The 24,963-nt window shown below is 37.2% G+C and overlaps 1 protein-coding gene across 2 annotated transcripts in view; it reads right to left on the bottom strand.

Moving 5' to 3' along the window:
* RASSF1 (Ras association domain family member 1) overlaps positions 1 to 24,963 on the bottom strand; it is a 31,440-nt gene that overhangs the window by 2,720 nt on the left and 3,757 nt on the right. The window contains exons 2-5 of one of the 2 annotated variants that reach the window (XM_015817358.1): positions 17,284 to 17,405; positions 2,379 to 2,483; positions 1,815 to 2,112; positions 468 to 583 (exon numbers count right to left, since the gene is read on the bottom strand). In XM_015817358.1, coding sequence (XP_015672844.1) covers positions 468 to 583; positions 1,815 to 2,112; positions 2,379 to 2,483; positions 17,284 to 17,405 — 641 coding nt within the window. Of the gene's footprint in view, positions 1 to 467; positions 584 to 1,814; positions 2,113 to 2,378; positions 2,484 to 13,136; positions 13,394 to 17,283; positions 17,406 to 24,963 lie in introns of those variants that run through there. The other variant, XM_015817359.1, reaches the window with a different exon arrangement.

The following is a 24,963-nucleotide window of genomic DNA, read 5'->3' as shown; positions in this document are numbered from 1 at the left end:
ATAAAGGTTTTCTGGAAAATTTTCATTATAATACTTGTAAACAATATATCAGGTCTGTGGCACAAAATTCCTTTCATTTTAATAAAATAACCAGTAATAGTACTGTAATGTTCATATATACATGATTCTTAGTAATAGTCACCTAAAGGTTATTACAACTGTTCAAATTGTCCAGTTTGTTTGTTATGTACTATTATTTTTTGTATGCTATATTTTCAAAAAAGGGCAGCTTCTTGCAGAAAACATTGCACTGCAACACTCTGTACATTGCAGATGTATACACTATTGTTAAAAACCATGCAACTGGAACTAGGACATCAAGGCCAGTGCCGTTCTCTATCTGTTGAGGTCAAGGCAAAAGCTGCTAGATAGCAAATAGCTATGGAGCTTGTCCTACTGCAAGGCAATTCATTACTAAGTCACACAGGTCAACAGCAAGCTTTAGACACGTCAATATCCATACTCACATTAACGTCACCAGTCTCATTTTCCTTCAGAACAAAACTGAGTGTTTTTTCATTAGGACCAGCAAGTAGTCGGAGACGCAGGGGTTGCTCCTCATCAGAAAGCTTACGGATATATACTGACACACAAAAGAATAAGCAAATGAAGTATATATGAATGATTGAGTCTTCCAGGTAGCACAGATTTAACTAAAATAAACAAATCAATCTATTCTCTTCTGGGAAGAGACTTTTAATACATCAGTTACAAACTTTCTCACAAGGGAATTCTGCAGCAGGAAAAAAATTAAAGATTTGACTTCCTCCCTGCTGACTTTCAGCCCTGACATATAATTAACAATAATGAGAACACTCTTAAAGAAACACTAAGTTTCATTAAAATTCTTTGTTCATTTTATTTTGAAGATAACCTTGCCCTGGGTGATTTAAGGGTTGTTTTCTCTCAACCTTGTATTTTTCAACTTGTTCAATATGAACTTACTAGTTCATACAGGTAGTTCTCAACTTACAACAGTTCGTTTAGTGACTGTTCAAAGTTGTAACAGCACTGGAAAAAGTGACCATTTTTCACACTTATGACCCTTGCAGCATCCCCGTGGTCATCTGATTAAAATTTAGAATGCTTGACAAATGACTCATATTTATGGTGGTTACAGTGTCCCAGGGTCATGTAATCATCTTTTGTGACTTTCTGACAAGCAAAGTTAATGGGAAAGTCTGATTCATTTAACAACTGTGTGACTAACAACTGCAGTAATTCACTTAACAACTGTGACAAGAAAGATTGTAAAATGGAGCAAAACTCACTTAACAGTTATCTCGCTTAGCAACAAAAATGTTGGGCTCAATTGTGGTCGTAAGCTGAGGACTATCTGTATAGTATTTTGACCATCACACGATATGTATCATACTATCACTCTCATAGCATAAATAAAACAAAATACTGTCCTTCATAAAAGTATTCCTTTGCTGCCCAGTTCAAGTGATTCACGATTACAACAGAATTAAAGCAAAACTATGAGGAGGAAAGGAAAGGAAAAGGATCATCCTATCCTCAAAACTCCCAACTCTCTGGGCCTACTCAAAGAGAATAAGCTTAACAGCCTTTGGGAAGTCCAGTAAGGAGGCTGCTATTTCTTCCTTTGTATGGGGAAGCATTCCTGAAGTTGGGGTCTATAATACAGATGGATTTGTTTTGGTTCCATCAGCTCTTGATTTCTTTGGCATCCTCCCACTGCATGTGCATTGACCAGACAAATTCCCTGGTCAATATGGTCCTTAAGATATATCAAATTTACAGTAAGTTACATGTTGTTTTTTTCAAGAAATTCAAAAGGAAAGATCGAATACCTTGGTCATCTTTTTCTGTTCTCTCAAAGAGGGCAAATTTGCGGGGATTGTCAACAACCATGAATTTCTTGAGCAGGGCTTCAATGACTTCACTGGCCCGTGTACGAGAAATTATATGCAGATGCTTGATTGTATCCTTTGGTAAGTAGAATGAAGTTCGGCGCTTTACAGCCTGGCTGCGCACAGAACTCTTCCTAGTGTCCTGGATTGAGGGTGCTTTCTTATTGGCAGGTACTGACACAGGCCGGATCAGTTTTAGTTGTACCTTAATGAAGCCAGTATAGGACCCATCTTTATTCTGCAGGAGGAGAAGAACAGTGAGTTGGGCAAAGAAGACAGCAAAAAATTACCTCTAGAATGTCATAGGTGCAACATTTGGAAAGGAAGGATTTGAATGAAATTTTTATTTTGTTTGCTGAAAACAGCTAGGAATTATATATATGAAATTATTTCAATGTTAATATTTTAATGACTGAGTTAGTGATTAAGGAAAGACAGAGGCCTCTGTTGCTGAGATGTAGAAATATATTTGGGGCCTTGAATTACAGTTGTTCTTAAACTTACCAAACTCATAAAGAGGTTACTGTTTATCTGGCTATTATATTCTTTTATCTTTTGTTCAATCTCAGCTTGGGACAAAATGGTTTTCTCCCAGTCAATCTGTTCATCCTGCAGAAGAATCAATATATTTAAATTAGTCTATTCTGTAAGTCTCAGAACAAATAAAATGCAATTTTACACTTGTTTTTGCTATCACCTATGTACAAGGAAGCCTACTTCTTTACAGAGAAGAAACAGATAAACTTTCCCTCACATTGAATTTGTGTATTTGGAAGCAAGCCACTGCTTCCAATTACTAAGTCAAAAATCTAGTTATTACCTTTGGAAGAAGGGGATAGATCTGCCAAAGGAAAGCAGAAATAGTTTATCGGTACCTTCATTTTAAAAAATCATAAAGCTGCTTTTAATGCTCAGTCTTATACATCCTTATTTCAAGTTTCCTACAGACAATTTCCCCTATCTCATTTAACCAGGACAACCATTACAGGTGAAATCTAAAGGGGAATTTAAACGATAAACATGTCTGAATATCTAAGAAACTGTTCTTTGAAACTTTCTGGATTCAAAATGTACTTTAGATACTTGCTAATAAAGCCATTTACAGTGAAAATAGCATATGAACCAAGGCTCTGCGCTGTTAAAACATTTCTGGCAAAATCTAAGCTTCTCTTGAAAAGAAATGTAAAAAACAGTTTAGTAGTATGCATTGCTCTTTGGACAATATAGCTGTTAACTACAATAGTATAAATAGTGAGGAGTAGTATAATGAAATATGATATTGAAAATCAAACCCCAACCCTAGCTCCCCCAAACATCAGGTGAAGTTTGTTTTACTCCACCAATTCCTTTATTCACTCGGCATGAGTGAGTTCACTGTACCAAGCTGTAGTTCTTGAAGCAATCTTACATTTCCCAGCATCAGCTGCAAAAAGCAGAGAACAAAAATCCTTTGATATCATCATTGGGCGTAACAAGAGAAACTGAAATAATAACACACCACACCTTTGTTTGATGTTACACCAAACCCAATTACATGAGAGTTAATTAGTCTCATAATTAATATGCAGTAGGCTGCCACCCAGAGTTCTATTACCTCATGAAAGCCAGAAGGAATAGTTAAAATTACTCCTGAAAATTACAGCACCTTGCTACCAGCTGAAATTCCCAGCAGCTACAAAACTGGCATTTAGTAAAGATAACCATGAACAAAAGAGACTGGATAGCCATTTGTCCAAAATGGTATAGGGTTTCCTGCCTGAGCAGGGGGTTGGACTAGATGACCTCCAAGGTCCCTTCCAACTTTATTATTATTATTATTATTATTATTATTATTATTATTATTATTATTATTATTATTATTATTATTATTATTATTACTACTACTACTACTACTACTACTACTACTACTACTACTACTATTACTGCTACCACTGCAAAATTTGTTAGGACTATACTAATATAAAATTTATGTTTTAATTACTATTTTACCATTTTTTCTTATTTCTCTAATACTGTACCATAAAAAGGATGGTGAAAGGCAATGCTAAAGGAACATTGCCTATAAATAAGTCTTGCACTGTGTTATTGTTGTGGCTAGCAAGATATTGAGAAAACAATGTCTCTGAACATTTATATATTATTGTTACAAAAACATGCTATTTTGTTTTGTTTTTAAAGCAAGATAATTAATCTCTAAGATTTTTTTCATAATATTGTAACAATGAGGCAGGAAGTCTTCAAAGGATAACAAAGTTCCAGATATAGAGGCATACAATATTCATAAAAGCCAATCACTCAGTTTGTGGAATAATTATAGGAGTTCTATTCTGAGAGAAGGGGATGGGGAGCTTTCCTCTTTGCCCAAGTACAGATAACCCTCGTTTAACTAGTCATTCAGCAACTGCTCAAACTACGAATGCTGAATGAGTGGTAGCTACAATGGTCCTCGTACTCACATCAGTCGCAATGACCCTGTGCTCACATAATTATTGGGCACCTGAGTCGAATGCTGCAGTGTCCCATGATCATCATTTGTGACTTTTCTGGCTTCCAGCAAGCAAAGTCAATGAGAGTCGGCAAGAGGTTGCAAATGGTGACCATGTGAAGTCTTTGCTTAATGACGCATGGTGATTCACTTAACGACAGCAACCAGGAGTATCAGATTTTCTGTGGCTAAGCAATCATGTGACACTGCGCATTATGACTATGTCATTTAATGATAGAAATTTCAAAATCCCAACTTTAAGTGAGGTACACTTGTAGGCAGAAATGAGATATATTCTTGTGCAGAGGAACAATCTGCAGAAGGAACCATCTGATCCATTCTGAGTAGCCTATCCTGTAGACAAAGCACTTAAGGCCTGCATTGGCAGAAAATGACAAGAGCACATAGCAGAAAGTAAGATTTATTTTACATACAGCAGTCCCTACTTATGGAACAGCTGAACTTAAGATGACGAAGACCTTCCTTTTTATAGACAAGCCTTGGTCCCTAAATTAGTGGGGGAGGGGATTGATCATGTATTTAATTTTGGGGGACTGAATTGTGTTTAGTGAGATAATGGGATGTCTCATATATTGCTAATGACTACAATCCTGAGATAGAAGGATGGATAAATAAATCTGTGTGTCAGTAATTGCAAGGTGCAACTATCTTGAGAAGATCTTAGCAAGTCACCACTGGATAATTCTATCTTGTTTTGCTAATGAACAATAGATAATTCTATTGATATAAAAAGGACATGACTCAGAAAAGCTAGATTCAGTAGACCATCTTTTAAAATCCTTTTTAAATTAAGAATTTAATTAAGAATATGGGAACTTCTACTCTATGAATTTAACACTTCAGATTAACAAGAACACTTCAGGTCCCATACTAAAGTACACCTTTCACGCTAGCGAACTGTACACATAAAACAACTTTTACCTACAAGTGTAACAAAATCCTAGTTTCTCTTTCCCTGCTTTTCGGTTATTTGCTTCTGATTGCATCAGCCTCTCTTCCTGCTGGCATTCTCTAGTGGAGGATGGGAGATTGTGGGGAATTCCAGATGAGATCATTAAAAACCAATCTGAAATCTCTAAGGATTACTGAAAATCATTTCCTATGTCACCACAATAGTAAGTGTATGAGTCAATGATTTATGTGACTGGCTCCCATTTCCCCAGACAGAATCCTTCGGAGACAAGACAAGCATAGTTTTATGCTTAAATTGTATGATACACATATGAAAGGGACAACAGAAAAACTTTTAACGATTTCTGTACAATTATATGAATTTGATAGAGATTCAAATGCAATATTTGCATGTGGTAATCCTAAACTGAAATCCTTGTAGTGGCTTTAGGCCACAGGTGTCAAACTTGCCGTGTCACGTGACATGTTGCAATGTATTGCGACTTTTTTCGCATTGCCGGAGCTGGGGTGGGCACGGCCTCCACATGATGCAACCGGCCCATAGGCCGGCAGTTTGACACCCCTGCTTTAGGCAAATCAGTTTAGTTTACTGCTCAGCTGTTGAGATATAAAATTACGCAAAGTTCCTTGGAGGAAAGGTGGGATACAAAATTTTACAAATAATGTAAAAACAAACTGAATTATAGACAGAAGTGCTGAAGAATAATAATTTGTTAGCAAGACACATCTCTCATGGATTTATTAGCAAAATAATGACAAATTTAAAATTATATGCCATTTTTCCAACGGAAACCAGTGTTTTACAATGAATGATAGCAGCATAAATTAATGTAATCCAAACTCCCGAGAGGTCCATCTCTTTAGCATTTCCAGTATTTTCAAAGGATTGTCACCAATCCATTTAATTTCCTTATATTTGTAAAGTAAGGATAGGAGGTGCCAAAACTATAGACTAACAAGGTTTGAGAGAGGTTCTTTTTATCAGCCTGATCATTACAAAAATCACAAAAAACTCAGCCATATTAAATGGAATGGAGAACCATATTAAAAAACTATCAAGATTGGTTATGTCTAAAAAGAATTTTTAGTGCCACAAATTTCAGGATAGAGTGAAAGAGTGAAAATAGAAGCACCACTTTTACAGAGAAACCACCTTCTTTTGGCATTCTCTTAGCTGACATCTAAGAACAACCATTTTATCAACATATCTGAACACTTTCCATCCCAAGGATATGTTTTTGTTGTTTTATGTGAATCATTAAATTAAAATCATGAAAGTATTTTAGACTAGAGGGTGAAAATGGAGGATAGTCTTCATATGCTGCCCTGCAATATTTTTTGGATAAGCAAATTAATTAATAAAAGAAAATCCTCTCTCAAATCAGGAATTCTAAAACATGTATATATGTGAGAAGGATGGAGAAGAATAGTTATTCCACCCAGTGGAACCTAATTATCAGCCAGATAGGAAAGTAAATCTGACTTAATGGAACTTTGGGAACTTAAGTCTCTATTCCTGCTGCATTTTTTCCCTAATCAACTCATCTTTGATTTTAGAAAATAAGACTAATATCTTTAAGCGGGGAATGTACTACAGCGGAGCAACCACTTGCAGTGTTCTCGAGTGTCAGATTTTGCAAGCTTCTACCATCCTCACCTTTACTGAAGGGAAAAAGTGCAGGAAAAGCCAACTTGGAACAACTAGAGCATCAGCTCTTATAAGTGAGAGGGTATGGGATCTAAAATGTGCTTCAGACTGCACACAGATGGTAGATTGGAGGGTCCCAGTCATATATAAAATGTTCAGTATATATTTAATCAACTTTGTTTGGGCTCATGTCCTTACTGTGGAGTTCTTACTGTATACTACTAATGTACAAGAGGTACAGTAAGATTCTGAAACATTTATACATCTCTTTTGTTTAAGGAAAATAATAAAGCAATACCTTTCTAGAGTGACTCATAGTTTTCCCTGGTCCCTCTAAAGAACAGTGTTTGTGTGTGTCACAGTGAAGCTTATTGTTTTAATTTTCCACTTCAACCCATTACTCATATAGCATTAATCATTTGTAAGAATTATATAACCTTCATCTTGCATTTCTTCACTCAGCAAAATAATATATATTTAATAACACAGTTAACCTATTTTTTCACATAGTAATATTGCTTCAAATCAGAATCTGGAAAAATTCTATTTTGGTTCTCACATGACTAAAATAGATGTAAAAAGTATATAAAATAAAAGCTCATCAAATAGAACTATCTTAAGACTTTTACAATGCTGTACAGTGTTGTCAATTCCTGAAAAAAATCTATTTGCGCTAATCACTTTCCTGCCACGTTTTCTTGCAATTTTGTTTTATTAGCTTTTTTTAGTCTATTAATTAAACCAGTCTCAGAAATAGAGAACAATTAGCTTTTTAATAAATATACAATTCACTACCCTGCAGATTTATATGAAGTATGAGAAATCCACTAAAGCCTAAACCACAACTGACTTACAGGAAGCTGGGTGTATAAGGGCAAAGAGGATTTCTCAGGCATAATAATCTAATCTAATGAGCAAAATGGAAGTTCTTGCATCCTGTGGAAAAGAGCAAGAGGAAAACCATAAGGGTGGGACAATGAAGTAAATTATGACCTGGATAGGATAGAGAATCCCACCCATCCAAAAGAACAGCATGTTAGGGACATGGATATCCTGTTTACATGACACAGAACTGCCTCTAGGACCCAAGATGGATAACTCTCATTTTTTATGAAAATATTAATTGACCATTTTAATATGGAATAAGTCAACTGTATCTACTGATAGTACTTAAGTAAATTTTGTATAGCATATACAACCTTATATCTAGCTTATTCAAATACAGTAATCAATGGCAAATCATGCTCCTAGATTACACTAGCATTAGTATTCAAATCTTCAAATACAATTCTGAATTTTTTATTGGATTAGCTGCTAGATCAACTTCTACTAATTACTATCCAAGAATCTGAATGTTTTGTGATAGAAACAAAAATGCTACTATTTTAAAGACAAAACCTTTATGTTTTTACAGGTATTATTTTAAAATCAGTATTATTTACTGTGTTACATCTAAACTACCGGTACTTTTGAGTCTCAATGTAAGTGATATTCATACCATTGATTGAGAACTACCAATTATAGTACTATTTCTAGTTCAAGAGAACTTGCCAGTTTTGTATTATTCCAATTTTAGCAAATACAACTATTACTCTTGAAATATATTTATCACGAGTTTCCACAAACATTATTCAGAACATTCTTCATCCTTTTCTATGCATATAATCTTCGCTTCCATCACATCAATACCCCACTTCAAACACTGTCTCTTGTTCTATAAACTTTTCACCTCTTTCTTTTTGATAGAAACAATTCCACCAAACTACAATAGTATTGGCTTTCTCTCTCCTCCTGATCTATTCACTCTTCCTTCATATATTTGTTTTATATGGATAGTCCTCATGTTATAATGGCAATTGGGACCAGGATTGCCATCACTAAGTGATGCAGTTGTAAAGCATAATGTCAAGAGACTGCATTACTTAGTTCTGACAGTCCCAGCGTTTCTGGTCACTCATTTTTGTATTAAATCCATATTGATTCAACACCACATATTCTTGATCCTTTCTTGTATGTGCGTGTACCTCAGTTCATTTACTCTGTTTTTCTTGACATATCCAATTCTCACTTCCATGTAACAAAAGCGTACTGTTAAAGAAAGCAAAATATGAAATTCAATAAATAAAACCAAGTAACAAATATGTGTGTTTCTGTGTTATTGTCAATTACTGAAAAAAAACTTTCAAAGGCCCAGTTTCATTTGCTTCCAAACTACCAAAGGGTTGGGAGTCTTACTGATTTCAAGAGACAAGGTGTTTGAATTTAAGGCCACTGCAAGTGAGAAGGCTGGCTTAATCTCATGAATGCTCCTTCTCAGTTTTGGGTAACAGATTGTATTTGGAGCAAATAATCCTGAAAATAACAAGTGTCCAATTCCTATAAGGCTATATATGTAATCACCACCACCTTGCATGGGGCTCAAAAACTTTTAACTCTGAGCTATATAATCTCTGCCTTCTTATAATTCATTCTTTCCCTTCAAGAAAAAAACCCTAAACATTAGGAGAACACTAATTTCCTTGTCAAAATTGTAATACAGTTCAGACTTTTTGGATAAACTAAAATATAGCATCCTTCTCACAAAGATGAGCACTCTTCTGCTTTCTTAAAGTTCCTTTCAGATTTTGAAAGACTCATACAGAATCAAACATTCCAGATATTCGATAATACAAGAGTTGAAACTGCTGATAGAATAATGAAGATCTTCATACTGGGATGATTTCCAGATGCTTTGGACTACAACTCCCACAATTTGTTGCCAAAAGCCGTGTATACTAGGGCTGATTAGAACTGATACTACTCATATTTTGTAGCTTATAATAAATTCTGTAATATGAACAAAAATATATTCTTGCTCATCACATACCCAAATTATGTATCAGCCAAATCCCTTCCTACCATCTACTACTGTATATGCAACTATGGCTTTCAATCAAATACAGCACCTTATAATAAATAATAAACCCACCCAAATATAATTGCTTCTCTTTCCAACTGGGAACTTGTTTACCCTCTGCATTAAATATCTGGGTCATTTTTGATAATTTTCAGAGTTAAGCAAAATGGTTCCTTCTTTTATAATCTAGGTGAATCTTTACCATTTCTTCTCCCCATTCATTTCTGTTACACAGAAATCAACACTGGAACTATTTGTAAAATATCCTTTGGACTATATTTAGGCATACATGTCAAATCAAAGAATACAGTAGGCCAAGGCCTACATTTATAATATTAGGAAACTGCCTTCTTACATGAGATGGAAGTAACAACCAGAATATAACATTAAACATACATTCATAAAGTAAGTTAGGATCAACTTCAGCCAATTTTCCAGAGACTTCCACATCACAAATGAAAAGGGACATATTTTGAAATACTTTGAAAACCCATATTGCTTATGGGTTTTAATGTACATATGAGATTTTCTTCTTGATTAAGTTGCCCAGAATTTGGTTTCAAATAAATAAATTTCACTGGATGCTTGGAAGAATATGTTATTAACATATCATTATTTACTTACAATTATTTGTATGCTGCCTCTTCTTGAAACTCTAGGCAGCCTACAATACTACAAAAATTAATAAAAGAGCCATAAAATGTACAGCAAAATAGTAGACAGTAAAACCATTATAACAAAAATATTAATAATAACTGCAATCAAAACTTGCTGCCATTGGACAAGCCCTCTCCCTCCTCCAAAGAGAACTGTCTTTACCATTTTATGGAATAATATCCAAGGTGGGACACAGCTGGCCTCAGGGGCCAGCTATTCCAGAGAGAGGCAACTTCTACAGAGAATGTCATTCTCTGTATCGCACCTCCATTCATCTCTTTCAGGATGGATACACAGAGTTCATTATTTGATCTTAACAACCATACCCTAAAAACAGGGATAGGGGCATGAATAAAAATCTCATTCATTCCTGTCCTTTTGTCAGCCTACAGTTTTCAGACTCATTACGGAAACTCTTTGTCAGCCTACAGGTTTTACACTTATTACAGAAACTTCTGATTTATTACCTCTATCCAGTACAGGTCAGACAAGATAGACATGTTCTTCCTGGAAAGGAACAAGCCACACTAGTGGAGATTTACAAAATTAAACTTCATATAGCACATTAGATCATGTGAGAAGTCACACTGATTACAGATGCTTTACTGGTGGATTCAGAGTTCTAATTCCACTTCTCAAGCCTGACTTGCTCCTAGATCTGAGCACTAAGAGGTATTATATACTGTATTGCCAATTTCCTCTTTATTAATTCAGGCAGGCTGTATTACAACTCTGCTCTATCATATTTCCTTAATTATGATTGTCTCTTATCTTTCAATAAATATGTCTTTCAAAGGTACCCATTATCCATGACTCCAAACTTATGGTCTTGTAACAGATAATTTTCCTGCTGATTATTGATTGCCAATGCAAATAAATGAAAGGATCTGCTGAAAGGTAAGCCAGAATTAAATGGCTTTTCCCCTCCAGAAATAAGCAGCATTATCTTCCCTTATATGGAAAGCTCCAGTTACTATAATGGAAACAGCTTAAACTGGCTTGTTTCACATATTTTAAATCACAAGCCTAATTGGGCTAATGCACCACACACTAAGTCATGCAGAAGATGACCTTATCGTGGGTTAAAGATAAGCCATTTTATAACACTCCTTCAATTCAGATAATCTTAACTGCTTTTGCTGGGTGTTTAGGTAAACTAGATACTATATTTTGTTTTGTAGCACAATAGCATGGCAAAGGAAAATTATTTGAAAGCTATTATTCTACAATATTTTCCTACCCAAGTCCAAAAGAACTATTCACATTGTGTTGCCTCCCTTAGCCTCAGTTAACATCTCTAAAGAAAGTGCAGCAAGAATATGTATTGCTTTATATATTATGTGAACAAACTGTATCCAATAAAGACATTCTCTAAAACTTCTAAATTCAATAAACCACTATATTATACTTTCAAAGTATTTCCTGCAAGCTTAAGCACAAAACGATATAGGCCAGAGCAAAAGCAACTATAGATTACAAATGGAAATATCAATAGCTTCCATACCATTTCATAGGGTCTGTAGGCTTTCAGAGATTAATCTCTATAATTTCTGAAAGCCTACAGACCCTATGTACTGCTTTCCAATAATCTAGAAATATTCTAAAGGAATAATTTGAATCATTTGGTGGCATCACATGATCAAAAGTACCTTCATTCCAGTCCTCCATCTACAAACTTAACCCAATAACAGAAAACATTTTACAAATGATCATTATAGTACCATGCTATAATTATAATTACATTTAGCCCTTATGTAAGTACTTCATACATTTATTATTGAATGAAGAGTAATTTCTTATCTTCATGACTTTCAGTTTTCTTTTTCCTACTTCTACTGACATCATGTGAAAGGTCAGAATAATTGTATTAGCACATAGAAAAGCAAAAACATACAAACCAAACTAAAATACAAAATAAGCTTTCCTTAGTTTACTGCTGTGCATGTAACGTACAGGATAGGAAACAAATATATATTTCCATTCAAAGAATAGAAAAAGATATGTTCATCCAACTAACAGATACTAGGCGGCAGCAGCAAATAAACACAAACACACTCTATGGCTGTTATATAGCATATTATAGCATGGTTAAACAAATCATAACCGATGGGGTGCAAGCAGACACTCAAACCATAGAATAAAATACCCTTAAAGAACCACGGCTGGATTCAGATACTGATTTTAGAGAGCAGTTGTTGTCTAACATGCTGTACAGCACAAAAGTCATTTTTGGGTTAACAAAGAATAAATGAATGGGGGTGGGGAATCAGGGTCGGCACAGTCCTTTTAACCGAATATACCATCAGCCATGTTACATGCAAAGAATATAAATAAGCCAGTAAGAAATATAATACTCTAGACCAGGGGTAGTCAACCTTGGCTCTTTTATGACTCGTGGACTTCAACTCCCAGAATTCCTGAGCCAGCTGGGAGTTGAAGTCCACGAGTCATAAAAGAGCCAAGGTTGCCTACCCCTGCGGAATTATCGACCCTACAAGCTAAAACAAGATCCAGGTATCGCTCGATTCTCTTCACAGCAAACTACAGACTGCAACGGATAGTAGCGCAGACAACACCAGCCTTTCCGCAGATCGAAGAGCCCTGTTTGCGAATAAAGAGAGACGGCTGTTGTGCGCCTTTCACCTTTTCCTTGTGGGGTTTGCGGATGAACGAGGTGCGGGCCGTGAAGTACTGCTCCAGCTCCGAGTCCGAGTCTTCCTGGCTGCAGTAGCCGCTGCTCGTAGTGCTGCTCCAAGTCATCTCGAAGGATGGAGTGGCCGCCGCGTCACTTTCCCTCATGCCCTACTTCGCCAGAGGAGGAAGAGCCGGCAGCGGGGCACGACCGGACAGGGAGCTTCTTCTCGCACAGCTTCTTCCTCGGGAGGCCGCTAGTCGACCCCACTCGCCAGCTCCTTTGTCACACACGCACACACACACACACAGCGCCTACGGAGCTTCGGCCAACTCACACAATTCCGCCACGCGACGAACAATTAACTCCCGAGAACTCAAGCCGCGGGAATTAATTCTCCTCGCAGTCTTCTCCTCTTGGTACTGGGGAGTTAAAGGGAGTCCCTTCGAATGGACGCCGCTAAGGAGGCTGACCCTGCGGCTTCCGCTCCGACCCTCGCTAGCTGCCGGACCCAAACGGACGGCCAAACGCTCCCACTCGCCCTCTGCCAGGCGCCCGGCGAAAACGGCTACAACCCCGGCTTTGGAGGAGGAGGAGGAGGAGCCGGCGGCGTAGGAAGCACCCCCCCCTTTACGCACGCCCTCCTGCAGCCGTTGGGATTGAAACGTAGACAGCGGCCGCGGCCGCCCGCTGATTGGGTGAGTAAGAGCCCGTCTGCTTCTTCTCAGGCCAGGAGGCCCCGCCCGTTTCCTCCTCATGCGGGCGGCTGGGGTGATTTCATCGTCCGAGCAGAGCCGCGCGCGAGTTGGCGTCACTTTTGCTGGCTTTGTCTTCGGCGCCCTTTCCCAGCCCTCCCGGAGTAGGAGTCATTTTTCTCTCTTCCCTCTCCCCCCTCCCCCATTCGATGGTCGGCGGCTCGCTTGAGGAATACAACATTAAACTTGCTTATTTTCTTTCACCGGATTGATTTTCCTTTCTGCTCGCTAGGAACAAGAATCAGAGCCGTAGGGCAATTTTGTTTAAATTTTGTCTACCAACTGTGTGATTCAGAAGGAAACTAGAAAGGAATCCCATTTTTAAAGTAGAAATTTTTACAGTGTGTAGAGCGCCGTAGTGCACAATCTTTGGCTGATTTGCTGTAATAAGAGAAAGATGAATTGGCACTGTTGCTACCCTATATGCACATTTAATACTTAGACTACCCCTGACTCCTTGGGGTCATCCTTTCAAGAGTTACTTCCTTACTAGATTCCTCAATGCCTTCAACAGGGACAGAGCTGCTAATGTACTGCCTTCACTGGAAAAGATACATTCAGAGCTGCGTCTTGCCTTGAAATTAGTCCATGCCGAATTAGAATAGCACAACTTGAATAGCACAGTCAAACATCAGCATAGGAAATGTTTGATATTTTGTACTGTCATAAGCTTTCATAATTTTATGCTATAAAATGTTTCATACAAGTTGCCAAATTTCAATTCCATTTTGAATGCATTCTGTTAAGTTAAGCCATTGGAGGTACCTTGGCTGAAAAATGTTTGCCCTATGATATACCATTTTGCCCAGTTAAAAGTTACAGGAACAAGAGTTTTAGTAGCATATAAACAGATGAATGGTATGGTAATCCTACATCTCTTCCATTTTTTCCCTCTGCAGAGTGGAAACTTGCTATTTTATTACTAGGTTTTTATCCCACCATTTTATATATATAGCTCAAGGTGACAACCATACCTAATATTCCTGTCTATTTTTCCCCACAACAATCCCGTAAGGTGGGTTGGGCCAAAAGTGACTGCTCCAGAGTTACCTTGCTGGCTTTCATGCCCTAAGGCAGGGGTTCCCAACTGGAGGTGCAAGACGATATTCCAGGGGGTCCAAAGCTTGGGTTTTCAAAATTATAATGTATATGCATAACTCATTACTGTTATTTTGAACTTTTGTAAGGGGTGCGAGAATATATCAGAAGCGTTCTAGGGGCGCGGGGTATAGCAAAGGTTGGGAGCTGCTGCCCTAAGGGAAGCCTGGAACTCAGTCTTTTGGTTTCTAAGCCAGCACCTCAAAGACTATGATAATAAAGAAGGCCCAAGACCAGAAAGGTTGGCTGGACCACACACCAGAAAACTGACTACAGGTAGTCCTCAACTTAAGAGTGTAATTGCCCCCAGAATTAGGGTTATAAGTTGTGCTAGTCATTAAGTGGGTCACCATGTGACCACACCTGATTTTATAATCTATTTTTTATGGTAGTTGTTTGGCAAACATGGTGATCATTAAGCAAGCCCGCTGTCCACAATGGGCATTTTTTAAAATCAGAGACTGGAAGTAAATGTCAGTTTCTGGCAATAAGTGTCATAAATTACATTCATGTGATCATGGGACACTGCAAACAGCTGTAAATGTGGGCTGGTATCCAACTGCCCAAAATACAATTCTGTGGGGCAGGATGGCTATTGGAACTTCAAATCCAGGTTGTAAGTAGCCTTGGAGAGGTCTATGTAACTTTGAATGGTCACCAAGTGACTGGTCATAAGTCAAGGACTACTTGTAGTCTCAGTTTTAAGGCAAGAGAGAAGAAGGATCATCATTTCAGACTGCAGGCATTGATAGCACGTATGAATACCCCTTATGTTATAATTGTATAGTAGGAGCAAAGTAGTAATGCAAGGGCAGAAAAAAATCTAACAACCTCTTGCCTACTATGACAGTGTTCTTTAAAAGAAGGAGAATTTTAAAAAGCCATTCCAAACCTGCTTTCTGAAATGGCAATGTTCCCCAAGCAATTAAATCTAAGTAAAGCAGTGCTGAAAGGGAAAGAGATACCAAGCCAGGTGGGCTTTTAAGATACTTAGTACAATAGCTTAAATTATATAGCAATGCATAACAGACAGGAACAGAAGAGCATTGGGTATATATTTCTGTAAGGGATACTAGATAATTTATTCTCATCTGGGAATAGTGTATGAGTGATGTTGCTAAGTGGTATGGTACTATAGCTCCAATAGATGACAAAGTGTTAATTGCAATGAACCTTTCCAGCTGGTCTGATGGGAATCTTGCCTATCTAGGTGCTTGGTTTGTTCCCCCCCCCCCTGCAAGTACTGACCTCAGGGTCATTTTAGCAGCATCAAGTTCCAGCTGTAGAGAGCAGCATCACCATTAGAAGATGAAACTGGATCTTTCAAAACCACTCTGACACATTTATGATCTTGTTTTCCTTCTGCCAAGTCTCAGATTGTATTGAAAATAGAATATTATTTTGTGAGCGCAATAAAGCTTTCCTTTCTGTTTTAGGAAAATTATTTCAACCAGACGAAGGCACATTGGATTATTTACAGTAATGTGTCATCTAAATAATAGCCCCCATTTTTTTCTGGAGTGATATTACTAAACATTCTATTGGGAATGTTTGTAAGTGCTTGTAAATCAGATGTAATTTGTGATGTCGCAAAACTAGTGATCCCAGCAGCTCCAGATGCCATGACCTAGAGACCACCTAGTGCAATATAAAGTCACTTTATGTTCACTATTGACCCATTCAATCTAGTGATAGCTCTTAGTGAACTTAGAGGCAATTCACTTGCTATGTGAAATCCTTTATCTACAAAATATTAAGGATGGATTCTTGGATCTTTTGCTTTATTTTGGAATGTTCTTTGCCATTCCAATATAACAATGCAATCTCCTCCTCCCATTACATTATTATTTAATTAGGGGACTGGAGGTTGAAACATATAAGGAACGGTTGCTGGAATTGGGTATGTCTAGTTTAATGAAGAGAAGGATGAGGGGGGACATGATAACTCAGGGGTTGACATAAAGAAGAGGGAGTCAAGCTATTCTCCAAAATACCTTAAGGCAGGACAAGAAGCAATGGATGGAAACTAAACAAGGAGAGAAGCAACCTAGAACTAAGGAGAAATTTCCTGACAGTTAGAACAATTAATCAATGGCACAACCTGCCTCCAGAAGCTGTGAATGCTCCAACACTGGAAGTTTTTAAGAAGAAACTGGACAGCCATTTGTCTGAAATGGTATAGGGTTTCCTGCCTGAGCAGGGAGTTGGACTAGAAGACCTCCAAGGCCCTTCCAACTATTATTATTATTATTATTATTATTATTATTATTATTATTATTATTATTATTATTATTAAAAATCTTACCACATTAGTGTCTTTTTCTATTGTCTGCTCATTGCCTTCTTCCTGCTCATTTTTATATCTGGGACCCCTGCAATCAAGTCGGATTAGAGCACGGCATCGGTAATGACAGATGAACTTGCAATCTAAGGGGAAAAAATAAATCCAGAAGTTACAGGGACAAAATCAGGTAGAAAAGAAATGTCACAAATAAGCGATCAAGCAGTTCGTGTCATTTCAAAAATATGCTTTGATCATTCACTCATATTTTCACCCCAAAATTTTAATGAGCATTTTCTTTTAACAATTTTTAGAATTTTCATTTCAACTTTGATATTTTTGTTCCATGCAGGCCTAATCTCCGCGATGCAGCCATTGACAATTATTGGCAGAAAGACAGCAGGCCAAATAAAGATTGGGATCTCCCATGCTTCAAATGAAAGGCCTGAAAGAGCCTCTGTATCCCAGTGCATCACCTTTCTTTGGCAGTTGATCTGCTGCCTGTAAAGATAAAAGCCTTATTTTTAAAGAAGGAGACTGCTTATTCAGCTGTAACTGCTGTCTAGGAAGTATGCTCATTTGAAAGGAATGTTTAATGCCAATCACATGGTGCTAGGGCACAGTGCCATCCTCACCAGAGAGAATGCCTTCCTTGATTGCCTTTTTCCCCCCTCAATATGTACATTCCAAGTAGTTTGTGCTTGTATCTTGAACCGGCCAGAAAGGACTGCAATCAAACACTAAAATATGCTTGCTCAATTTTCCTCAATTTTTCTATGGTCTCCTTAATATATGATGGTTTGCAACATCCTTTATAAACTGACTGGTTCAGACTTGTTCACAGTTAACTTTGCGGTGGAGAGGCAAGTTATATAATATACCGTACATCATGATAGAAAAATCTATGATTGGACATTAGTGCCCAAGAATATAATGGCATAATTTGCCTCATGATGTCATTTTACATAGTTTTCTGCCTATGAACATGAGATATCTTCTATATGTAGAAATATCAACACTTTCAGGAAAAAAAATGACAATACTTGTGAAAACAAGTTGAAAGAAACTCATGTGTAGCAGGTGTTTTAGGAAGTCAGTCAGATGAAAAATGTTCACGAATGTGAAAATCTAAGTGTTTAAAAATAGATGTTTCTGAATATCTCATTTTATTTCTAGTCTTTGAGCTCCATTTCTTGAACTTTGTCATCGGGTCCCTTATTATTCTCTTCATCTCTTTATCTAATTCTGGCTCTCTGATTTTGTATTCTAAATTCAACCACCCCTTGTATGTTGTCATTTTCCAGATGTTCTTACTCTGGATGATACAATGTGGGCATAACTTTCTGTTCCTACACAGAATTTCAGATTGCATGTGCTCCATTATCTTAGATTGAACATAGAAAAATAGAGGTTATTCTGTTTTACCCTGATCATCTTGTCTCATCTCTTCCTGTTTTTCACTTTGAGTTTCAGCCCTGTGTGTTACAGATCTCCCTAGCTGTGAGAAGCTTAGTAGTCCAAATCAACAATAAACTATCTTTAAGACCTTTAATTAACTTTATTTATTTATTTAAATAATTTATATGGCCAATCACCTCACAAAAATGCCTATGGATGGCATATGGAAATTAAAAATCACAAAATAAAACCCCTGATGCCCAATATAAAATCTTAAAACCCACAAAAGAGAAAATCACAAAAAGAAAACACATCAACCTAACTTTGCTCACCTAACTTTGTGACCCAAAGGCCTGGGCAAACAGCTACTACATAAGGCTGGTGCTGCCACCAAGAAGGAACAACTCTGACATCCATCAAAAGGACATTGTTTGGTGGAAAGGGCATAGAACATAGTCTCTCTGTTAGATCTGGTAGGGCGAGCAGAAATAATGAAAGAGAAGCAGTGTTCAAATAATCCGCCCTGTGTTATTTAGGGTTTTAGAGGTGATGATCAGCATCTTGTATGCAGCATGAAGAGCAGTGGTGTTATATGACCATAACAAGAAATATCAAAACTTGCTGTGCTGCTCCACTGCATCTAAATGCTCTTCAAGAATAGCCCCACCTGCAGTACAGCACATTACATTAATCCAAATGAAAGGTGACTAAGATATGACTCTCCACTAGCAAAGCCTTCCAGTCCAAGAATGGGTGCAATTGGTGCACAAGATGAGCTTGTGCAAAGACCTTCCTAGCCATAGCTGCCACCTGTGCTTTGAGCAGGAACAGTGAATCCAATGGACTTCCAAACTGCACTCCAGTTCTGTCTGGGAAATGTACCCGCAGTCAGAACTGAAGATGAAAAATGTCCAGAACAAGGGCACTTAAACACCATAGAGATATCTTCCTGTGCTTGAGTTGAAGCCTGATTCTTAGCCATTGCTTGGTCAGCCCTAGGTGGATAAGTACAACTGGATATTAGCAGCACAGTGATGATACTGTACCCTATGCCCTTAATAACTTCACTCAGTGGCTTCATGTAGATATTAAATTGGAGCCAAGAGAGGCTAAAGTGCTAAGAGTCCCCTCAAGGCAGGGCCTTGTGTTTGACCTCTCCCCAACCCAATACTAATTGAAACTGACCAGAGAAGAAAAGAATCACCATGATACAGTGCCTTCTCTTCCAACTCTCCAAAGCTGGCCCAACTTTATCAATTATCCATACTTTTCCATGTGGACTGAGGTTTTAAGAAAGATACCACTACAAATTGGTGGTAAACACTGGTTATTTGAAAACCCTGCTGGTTGATCTTGTGCTGGTGGTGCCTGTGCATTTCTCCCAGGGTCATGCCAAAGTCATTTGAATCTATTACATACCCAGAATAGCCACTTTTACATTTAGGAGCTCCATTTTACTGCAATAAATTCGTGCCAAGATTACACTTAAAATTTGGTTACAGTGCTTAAAGTATAAAAGTATAAAAAAAGTCTTAGATTACTTCTTTTACATTGGCTCCTGTGAAGTTGCTGTAAAATAAACAAATACTTATTTTTCACTTTGAATGTATAGCGGTTAATATATTGCTCACAAAAATAAAGGGAACATTTTACCATGGAACTGAAGGGGTTTGCGTTCCTTTTATTTTTGTGAGCAGTATATTATATGTCATGAACAATTGTGGTTTTATTCTATGCCTTTACTGCACTTACTGTATGTGCATTATGAATAAAATTATTACCATGAAATTGTAGAATTGTATCCAGTTACATCCATCTGCTTGTATATTGATGCCTCCTGTACAAAGGCTCCCTTAAAAAAAACAAAACTGGTCTATTAAGACCCACAGTGTTATAACAGGGTCAGCTAGGTGCTGCCACCTGCTGTGGCATTTCATATATCTAGATTATACTACCTTCTAAAGCTATGTCAAACTCTTGGTTTGGTTATCCTAAACCAAAATCCTCTACTTTGCCTTTAATTGGAGTATCCAATATTACAAAATCAATGGGCTCAGATTTTAAAATGTGTATGATTCTAATGATTTAAAACTAGTTAATCTAACAAAAAAATCTATTTTTTTTAGAACTAATGGATTCTTCAGTAGGATGTTCAGATGGCTTGGTTGTTCGATTTATATCCCATCTTTTCCTCAACAGCCCAAGGCAATGTATATAGCACTCTTTCCTCTAATTTTTCACCACAACAAAACCTCATAAAATTGACTAGTTATGAGGATGTGGGATACAATTTCCTGCTTGTACAAGTTATGGTTTCTATAGTTACTGTTATACAAAGTAAGGATGAATAATGGAGACAAAAATTAAGGAATTTCAGGAATTATACAAAAAGTAGGGAAACTAATCATTCTTTTAAAAACTTTCTAAATTCAATTGTTTTTGTTTCTAATGGAACAATTTTGGTAAAGTTGTAACATTGTATCATTGTTTTGTTTGTTTAATATATAGAATAAAGTTTAGTTATAAACAGAAGTGGCATATATATTCCTTGCCCAGTTTGAACCCAAAATAAATTAATGGACTTTAGAACTCCAAGTATAGAGGAAATATTATTACCATATTAGTTAAACCAATCGATACATCTGATAAAGTGAACAGCAGCTCATGAAAGCTTATACCTTAAAATATACTTATGCTATCAGATTTTTCCTGATATTTGGCTTGCCACAAAATATATACTTATCTTTATAAAAATGTCTAGCTGGATAGCTATAAGAGACAATTATACAAATTCATAAAGGATAAAGCTATCAAAGACTGTCCGGTTATGATACTTACATAATTATGTTAGTATTAAAATAGCTTGACTCTGAATGTTAGTTGCTGAGGAATATGAATAATGTTGCTGAGGAATATGAATAATGATATTGTGATCGTAGGGTAGTAATATATTCTCCAGAAACATCTGGTTGGATATTGAAGGAATAAAATGTTGAATTCAATTAACTTGGGCCTGATTTGGCACACTGTCTTTTAAAAACTCTAATATTCCCTAGTGACTTATTTACATCTGATTTTAGTGCATAATAAGATGGCCTTGAGTTAATATCTACTTTACTTAATTGGATATATGGATGACTATATTTCTCTTAGCAAACATAACAAAGAGTCTGGTGGTACTGTATGTTCTCTGCCGGTGATATTACATAACTTAATAACATCATCCACCACATTAGAGGAACATACATTTTTTTTCAATGTGGTAAATGTCATAATCTCTAAGCAATGCCCAGTACATTTTATACTGGACTTTTGCCTACTAACTACACAAATGAGAAAATGGGATTAAAAATCTTATATTAGAAATGAATATATCAATACAGAGCTGGAGAAAGATATCAACTCATCAAGGCATCTTACTCACTGCGTAAACACTGTCTTTGATTTTGCAGAAAAATATTAGTCAGTAGATATATGTGAGATATAATGCATAGGAGCACTAAATATTAGATGCACCAGAGACAGAAAATGATTTCCCAAATGACTAGGGAAGGAAGTCAGGAAAAAAAAAACGTTAAAAAAACAAAACAAAATCAGAGCAAAGTTCAGAGTATATAAAGCAAACATCCTGAAAAATGACAGGCTCAGAATAAAATTCCTGCTAGTGAATGCAGATATATTTTAAAGAAGATGTGATTATTTTTTACTTGGCTGCTAAAAAATTGAGGAGAATAAAGATAAATCAGCATCAACCAATAATTACACAAGTTGCAAATACAATTTAGAAATGGGCATAAACCAGAGGATATAATTACATCAGAGTTAATCCTCCGGCCCTTCCTCCTTCACCTATTGACATGTTTGGAAGGTATGTTATAGGCGCTGGGACTATCAAGGACCAGATTTGTCCATTGTCACAAGTCATGGCCAGTTACTAAACAAAAAAGAACAAAACCTAGAGAAAGGAAGAGGTTGTAGGAAAATTGGTGACCCAGAGAGTGTGTCCATATCCATACTTTTCTTGCAATAAATGGATCCCAGACAATATGCTATGTTATTCTTAGGAGAGGTTTTATGTATTAATAGTTCTCTGTTAGTGAAACTTTAAATGTCTCTGAAGTAGACTTTTTGAAAGATCTGGCTTTATATATCAAATCACATATTGAAAAACTGCAACAGAATTTAAACTTATTTCATCATATTGTAATAAGATATAGAACATAACTTCCTTCTATCCTGTGCTTGTTAAAAGAAAAAAAACCAGCTGTATGCTGCCCTGTGATTCGGTGATAATTTAAAGACATTTTTCCTTATGCATGCCTGATTCTGATATGGCATTGCGCACCAAAGTACAACACAATTATATTCCATTTCAGATTGGAAAGCAACTAACTTAATTAAACTTAGTTTATTTTATTTCAGTTAATAGAATAGCCTAGCCATGATTCAATGACCAGTCTAGTTTCAAGAAGAAATTATAATCTGGAAGAAAATGTGATATTGAAATCATGTAGGATTTGTTCTTAAATAGCAGAAAATTAGAGGTGCCAACCATTTTCAAAAACTATGTTATTATAGTGATCACAAGTTTGTTTGCTTAAAAAAGATGAATCCTACTTTTTCAGAACAAAGAATTTCTAGCCCATCAATACATTTTTGCATTGGCCAACCAGATATTTATAAGGCCATAAGCAATACATGAGTTCAAAAGTACCTTCCAGTTCACGTTCCCTAGTAGTCAGCAGATCTTTTTAAAGTATCACTGGCCCACTAGCATAAGGAAATTTAATTTGTAAGTTTTATATATCAACATTTATATTTATGATTTATAAATATAAATCATACTGTAAATATGATTATATGTCAACATTTATGTTTTATATTTAAATTATGCTTGCCACAATATAAGTCATTATATATGAGAATCCCAAACGTGTGAGTATACTGCATGTATACTGTCACAAAACAGTGCAGTCATGTAACATCATACTTTACAATCTCACTTAGGATGAAAACTCTGGTTCCACTTAACAGTGTTAATTGATAAAAAGAACTAAAGAAAGAGTGTCCAGAAGAATGAATAGAGTCAAGAAGAAAACCAATCAAATACTTTGGGATGAGCTGAAGTGAAAGAAGGAGTATTTTAAACATTTGAATGAGGATGAAGGTGATAGAATTAAGTTCAAACCAGTGCTATCATTATTACTAGGCAAGAAGGGATCAGTGTTAAAATGCTGCAAAACAGAGAAGCTGCACATATAGACGATGTAATAATAAGTATGTTAAATATGGGTATGCTTTACATATATAATGGCTGTGCAATTTATGTAATGTATGTATGAGGATTGCACAAATCCTTGGGCAGGGGTTGTACAGATCAGTTTTTTTGCTCTTCAACATGTCACTGAGAAATTTATGAATATTAGTGTGAGAAAAGAAGGGGGGAGAAGGAGGGAGAGAAGAAAGAGGTGAAGAACGAGGACTTTTTTGAGTATGTTCAGAACAAGAGGAAAGTCATAAAAATGGTCAGTCTGCTGGGTGGAGAAGATAGTGAGATAGTGATGGGCAAGGGAAAAAGCTGGACTCCTTAATTCCTGTTTGCACCTGTCTTTTTGCTTAAGGAAAGTGGTCTAGTCCAGTGATGGCGACCGAGTGCCCAAAAACCGCCCCCCACCCCTGTCCCTGCTCCGCCGTGCCCACTGGGCCACCCACCACCTCCACAGCCCGCCTCAGATCACACCCAGGCAGCTCAGTAGTGCCATGGTGGCCACACCCTCCACCTGTGCCCCGCAGCAGCATCTGCACGTGACAGGGCGTAAGGGCGGAGTCTTGTCCCCGCTGCCCAGCTACCATGTCCTTGGCTGCGCTGCTTTGCGTGGGCTGTGCCCAGGGGCGATTCTCCTCTGGGGTGACTGGTGGTGAGGAAGGGGCCGTGGGAGGAGGCGGGGCTGGGGAGACACAGCGTGTGCCCACAGAGAGGGCTCCGAGTGCCGCCTCTGGCATCCGTGCCATAGGTTCGCCACCACTGGTCTAGTCTGTCAGAAGTCACACTGTATGTGTGTGTGTTGGGGGGGGGGAGGGTAGAAGATAAATGAGGTCAAAATAGATAAGCAACTAATGAGATAACTCATACCAACTTTGAATGAATTCAAATCCCCAGGTCTGGATTGATAATATTCTAGGATGCCAAAGTAACTGATGAATGTGGTCTTAGAGCCAAAGATGAGAATTCCTGAAATTCAGTGGAAATGTTGCTCTAACTTTTTAGAAAGAAAAGGAGGAAGGAGGATGTGGACTCAGCTTGAT

The sequence above is a fragment of the Protobothrops mucrosquamatus genome, unplaced genomic scaffold (genome assembly GCF_001527695.2).
Source record: "Protobothrops mucrosquamatus isolate PMUCROS unplaced genomic scaffold, P.Mucros_1.0 scaffold579, whole genome shotgun sequence".
Classification (NCBI taxonomy): Eukaryota; Metazoa; Chordata; class Lepidosauria; order Squamata; family Viperidae; genus Protobothrops; species Protobothrops mucrosquamatus.
Note: the sequence above shows the minus strand (reverse complement) of the source record. Positions and strands in the feature narration are given on the sequence as shown.